This window comes from Crocodylus porosus, unplaced genomic scaffold, assembly GCF_001723895.1.
Source record: "Crocodylus porosus isolate Cpor-Errol unplaced genomic scaffold, CroPor_comp1, whole genome shotgun sequence".
Lineage (NCBI taxonomy): Eukaryota > Metazoa > Chordata > Crocodylia > Crocodylidae > Crocodylus > Crocodylus porosus.
The window spans coordinates 58037236-58043337 of NW_017728906.1; the positions used below are offsets into that span (position 1 = coordinate 58037236).

Sequence of the window (6102 nt, forward strand, 5' to 3'; positions counted from 1 at the left end):
GGAAGAAGCAGAAATTGCCTTATTTCGGGAAAAGCATTCATTTCCGATTTCCCATCTGATTGGGGCTGGCTAAAAATTACTGTAGAGGGAAGGTTCCAAGATTTTCTCTCTCATATATCATGAAAACAGCTTCATCCTGCTTTTATGCAAGGCAGAAGGAGAACTTTTACTGGGGTCCTAAAATATATCGTTACACCCTGTACAATTATTTCAGAACACCCCTGTTTAATCTAAAAGCTCCTTAATTTACCACGTTTATTCTAAAATAGCAATTATGCAGTTGTATACAAAAGCCTCTATAGGGTCAAGTTAGGCATCATTTAACCATTTTGTTTGGCTATCTGCCTTACATTTCTAGAAGTGTCAGTCGTTTTACTTTTTAAATTTCCATTCAGTAATATCAGTAAAGTCTACACAATTATCATTTGAATGGATATACTGAACATTCAAAAAACATCTCTGACTGATAAAACTCTCCAACATATTTAGATAGCAAGACCTACTTTCAAATCAGTACATTTGAGAAAGTATCTTTTGCAATGAGCTATGCTGAATGACGTGTAGTCTTAGTAGCATTATATGAGGTGCCCGTAGGCAACACTGACCCAAAATAAATAAATGATGAAAAGCAGATTCTCAATTATTTAAAAAACTACCCATGTGAGTAAAAAGCTTGGATTTAGCTCCATGCCTGAAAATGAGTTTATATTTAGATGAGCCGGCACACACAATCATCATCTATCTCTATCGGCATTTAGCACTGTTGTCCCAGAGTGCTGTAGAGTTTTATAAACAAATACATATATAAATGGTATATAAATGATATATATATAAATACATATATAGATGGTATAAATGCATACAACACAACCCCTCTTGCTCCTTGAGCCCTGTAATCTCTCAGTATTTGTGCTGTTATTCTTATCATTTTATGCCTACAAGTGTTTTCCTTAGTTTCCACTAAACCAACATGCATTTTAAAGCAGAGAGATATAAGCCCTTCTGTTAAATGCTGTAACAATTTAGAAGCGTGCACTTCAAGGTTAGGTCTGGTATGTACAGATGATAGAGTCCAATTCTTTTTCATTAGAAAACTTTATTTTTCTTTCAAGTATTACAAAAGTTTACATTGGCTATAGTTACATGTTTTTAAAAGAGTCTCATAGTCTTACAAATACTGACATCGCAAACCTAAGAACGTTATATAAAAGTACAACTTTAATTTTACTCCCACGTAAAAGAAGAAACCATATTTATTATATTTTTTTTGTTTCTTATTTTACTGTCATTGAACAGACAATGCAATTGCTTATAAAAACCAATAAAACTTCAATATGACCACAGTACTTATTACAAAGCAGTACTTACCCTGGCCACCCCCCTATTCCTGCAACCCCGGTTTCTAAGCTGTATTTGCTGGAACCCTGTAGGCACATTTGTTTTCACTGACAGTTTACATCAACCTTTTTTCTTTGTGGAATAAAGTTAGATCTGCATTTACTGTGTGGGGTTCTAGCTGGAGTCAACTCCATAGTATACCTATCTTAAGAATGGCAAGACAACACTTGTCTGTGTGTTAAATTTAACACAGAGACGACTGTTGTCTAATTTTTGTTAACTGTAGGTTATAAAACTGTCACTGCTTGCTCACTGCTTTATATATAGAAATCTTAGTAGTAAAGACCACCCTAACCCCTGCTCAGAAGAAAGTATTAGGACATTAGGAGGCATTTAGGTTTAGCATTGTTTTTAATTGGTATGTTTATGATTCAGAAGTAGATAAACTGTGAAAAGGCAAAACATTAGTGCTCCTACTGAGACCTCTACTAACCTCTCTTCCTGAGAGCACCTCTACTAAATACCCTGGAGCAAAGTCTAGGATCACTTACATTCCAGCAACTCTCACTGGGAATTATTCAATTAAAGCAGCACTCCTTCCACCCCCTTTTCTCTCATAGGTCTAAATATACAATAAAATATATGTATTGAAAAAGCAACTACCAGGTGTCTAGGAAATCACTACATTCTGTTTTTATCTTCACTTTTTCTCCACTGAGTGGGCAAAATACACATGTATTTGACGAATGGTGAAATCAAAATTGTATTATTTTAAATGGGAAGAATAAAGAGAAAGAGGAGGGGATTGATTGTACTTATTATTTTAACAAAACCAAACCTTTCTCCCTCTTTATTTACTTTATTATTGTCTTTCATTACTGGCATCTCCCACAGATTTTCCTATACAGATGGTCTGAAAGAGCTTGCCGAGGTTCACTTCAGAGTAGCTACTCATGGACAGAAAGGTGTCTACTGTGTTCTTCAGCTTTTTGTAGACCTCCTTTATTTTCTTTAAGGCTAAGTTCTTCTCTGCCCACACTAAAGGAAAAATAAATGAGAGAACATATACACACATTAGATGATCACCAAGAAAAATATTTTATGTTAGCTGGTATTACAAACTTTAACCTTTCAAAATATATTGGGACTAAAACACAAAACCAAAAGTTGCTCCAATATCCTCAGACTTGTTATTTGCTTCTCATTTTTCACCTATCCTTCTCAGCAAGATTAAGAGTGAAGGCCAACTTGCAACTCTGAGACCAAATCCTGTTCATCAAAGCCCGTCTACTATTCTTGCAACTGAATTGGCACAGGAACTCCTGTGAGTAAATAATATGAGGCACTGCTTGTCCAGTAACCTGCTTAAGTGAGAGTCAAGTGGAGATTCAACCAATACCAGTACCAGTGCTCATTCAGAAATGTTTATTTACAGAACGTAGAATTTCACCTCACAGATGAAGTAGTGGAGTCTAGTGATTGGAACTGGAGACAGGAGAGTCACTTTTTTCGGACCTTCTAAACCTCTATTATAAAACTCTTAAAAACAAATGGTGAAAGGTCAAACGTGTGGCCATTGCAGGGACTGAGTTTGAAATACTTGTCAGCAACAAAAATACTCTGTCACCAGAGATTGAGCACCCCCACCCATGTCCATCATGGGATTACAAATATAAGAGCACCTGTCCATCTTCCACCTTGCAGAATGCCCCCTCACTGACCCAGCGTCACACAGTGGTCCAACATTTTGTTGCAATGTAAAGGGTCCAAAATAGAGCCAGGTATCTATGGGGATTTTGTTATCAATTTCAATGAAGCCACGATCTCGCACTTAGTTCCTATTCCTTACTTATACACCACATATCTGGAATACCTTGGGCAGGTCAAAGTGTTCCTACATTTTCTCACTGACAGAATGGAGATAATACTTATACTAAAGTACTTTGAGACCCTTGACTGAAGGAAAGGAACTTCGTACAGACTAACAACACAGAACTGCCCACCATCCTACCTCTACCTACAATACACAGAACAAGATTCTCCTGAGGTACCAGTGAATATGGCCATGTGCTTGTTTCATGTGCTTGTGAAGAGACCCCTGAAGGATGAAACAAGCAACAAAAAAGGCAATTAGAACATTGTATGAATTTGTTGGCAAAAATGATATCAGATTTACCCAAAGAACCTTGTCTGCCTTGGCAAAGTCAAGATGCTTTATTTGCTTAATTTAATTCTACAACACCATGGAAGAATAAATGGTGTTGGATTCTTGGATATGCATGCCTTTACTAAAAATGAAAATGTAACCCAACTAAGTGTCAAAACCACCAGAGCCTCATGCAAAGAGTAATTCAGTGGAGAAAGATCAAGTCTAACAATACTTCCCTTTCCAAAACAACATTGATTCCAACCACGTCCTCTCTATTAAAAAAAAACAGGTAGATTCAAAAGGCCTTGTAGCATGTTCAGAAGGGCGGCAGATTCAGACTAGTTTGGATTAGTGGATATAGAGAAAGGAAATAATTTCCACAATTGAAGGTCCTTTCCAGAGAACACGTCCTCAGTTTTTGGCAGGGATAAGCGGGGTGGGAAGATAAGGGGAGTTTCAGCTGAAGCATCACTGCCAATGGAAACTTTTTTGGCAGCATAACACAGGGAGACGGGCAACCTCTCAGGTGTGAGCAGCTCTCAATCCATTTAGGTATTACTGAAAGCATGCATCTCGCAAGCACCCCACATAGCGTGTCTATTACACATCAATATTGCCCTGCAACAGCTGTTCCATCTCACTTCTGACTGTCCTTTAGAAGAGTTTCAGCACTGTACTGAGCATTTCACTGCCCTAATTCTCTTGGAAAAATACAACACAGTAAATATCCAACATAAAAATAAACTACAGCTATTACCTTTTAAACAACAGTTATTGTTATATTTCAAGTTTGTTAAAAATAAATCATCTTCAAGGGCAGTAAGTTCATTTCTAGACGCACAGCAGTTACAAATTTGGAGGGACCTCTGGTAACTTTCAGTCCACTTGTATGGGGGAAGAAAACAAGAGGCTTCTACCCCTGCAGCACATTAAGTAAAGACATTCCATTGGTTTAGGTTGTTTCCTATCCAAGTGACTAAACGACTCATGTAGTATGGGAGGCCTTGGGAAAAACCTTGAGAAACTGCTGCCCCTCGCCCTGAATTCTAAAAAGAAGCTATAATGCATCCATGTCTTTTACAGATTTTTTTCAAGATAGATTCAGCCTAATCACTGGATAAAATATATATCTAACCTCATGCATTGTTGATAATTTTCTTGATCCATATCCTTAGATGGTTACATTTATGTTTTCAACCTGCTACATTTTTCTTCTTTTCCAAATGATCATGATAGTTCAAACAAGTATCTATCTCGGTTCAGAGTTCTTCTGTAAGTACTTTACAAATAAGTCTAATGAAGACAGCTCTAACCTGTAAAGAGTTACCATCATGCTTAATTTTAGGCACATATCTATTTAAAGTCATATATTCATGGACATTTTGAGCAATCTCAGTATCATGACCTACACTGAATTGCTTTTTGTTACCACTCAGCTAATAATAACATTACTTTTTATTACTGGCCTTAAAAGAACTTAAAATTTACCATAAAGAGATTGAAAACTCTGTTTAGAAATTTAATTAGGTTGGAATCATTATAGCACCTAGAAACTAATTATATCTAAGGCCTAATTAAAAATAAACTACCACAAACTGTAGCAACTCAGTACATTATTCCCTCCCAATGTGCACCCCACCCCAAAAATATTTCAGAAACATTAAGTAGCCTATAATTTACTACAACACATCATATGTTAATGTGGCTTTTTTGCAGCTAGGGGAATTTTTGATGAAAGCACCAAACTATGTGTGTTCAAATTCAAAGTTCAAAGTTAGGCTAAAATTGTTTTAAAGCTTCAAAGAGCTCAGGAGGGACCAAGGTGAAGTGCATCAATGTACAGAGCCAGCTGGTACATATGAAAAGAACAGGAGGATGCATTAATCATGAGAACAACCAGACAAAAAAATAAAACAATGTTTAAGCAGCAAATGAAAATACAGCCATATATATAACTCAAAATCAGTCTCAACTCATTCCACTGGTAGAAATTCTAGTTTTTGTTCCCAAGACCTAAACATTCATTGTTCACAGTAACCATTCTGAAAATTTCCATTAAATGCATTACAAAGAAATTTAGATGGAATTATTTATGTAAAGGGAAAAGTGGACTGAGGAAGGAGAAGTAATAGGAGCTACAATGAAAATTAATGGAGGTAATTTAGAGTCTTAATCCTAAAATATTTGAAACAACACAATGTTATACTACTAAATTCAGACTGCAGTCCTATCTGCAGTACAGCAATACCATGCATTTGAATGACACAAGTGCATCTGATAACTGGGGAGAACAGATTTAAAGAACTGTAGTAATACAGAGCAGGGGAAGATGAGAGAGGACACAGCTCCTGATGTGTTTACCTCCTCTGCTGATGGGATATTGACTTTTCCCACCAGGTTGGTTAGAAAGGGGACTATTTACGCTGCCACACAGCAGAGTAAGAATGACAACCAGCATCACTCTGTGCTCCTCTTAGTAAAAGACAACTGTGACCGCTGTATATCACACAGCTAGTCAATACCTTCAAGTTACCATACCATCTAACTTAAAGATGCATATAAAAGCTCACACTTTCTTTCTAAATGAGAATTTAATCAATAATGCACCTTTTCAG

General features: G+C 36.6%; 1 protein-coding gene across 1 annotated transcript in view; it reads right to left on the reverse strand.

Moving 5' to 3' along the window:
* Window positions 1-1076: 1076 nt before the first annotated feature.
* POLA1 (DNA polymerase alpha 1, catalytic subunit) overlaps window positions 1077-6102 on the reverse strand; it is a 296489-nt gene continuing 291463 nt past the window's right edge. The window contains exon 37 of the mRNA XM_019529154.1: window positions 1077-2376. Coding sequence (XP_019384699.1) covers window positions 2201-2376 — 176 coding nt within the window. The 3' untranslated portion in view covers window positions 1077-2200. The remainder of the gene's footprint in view (window positions 2377-6102) is intronic.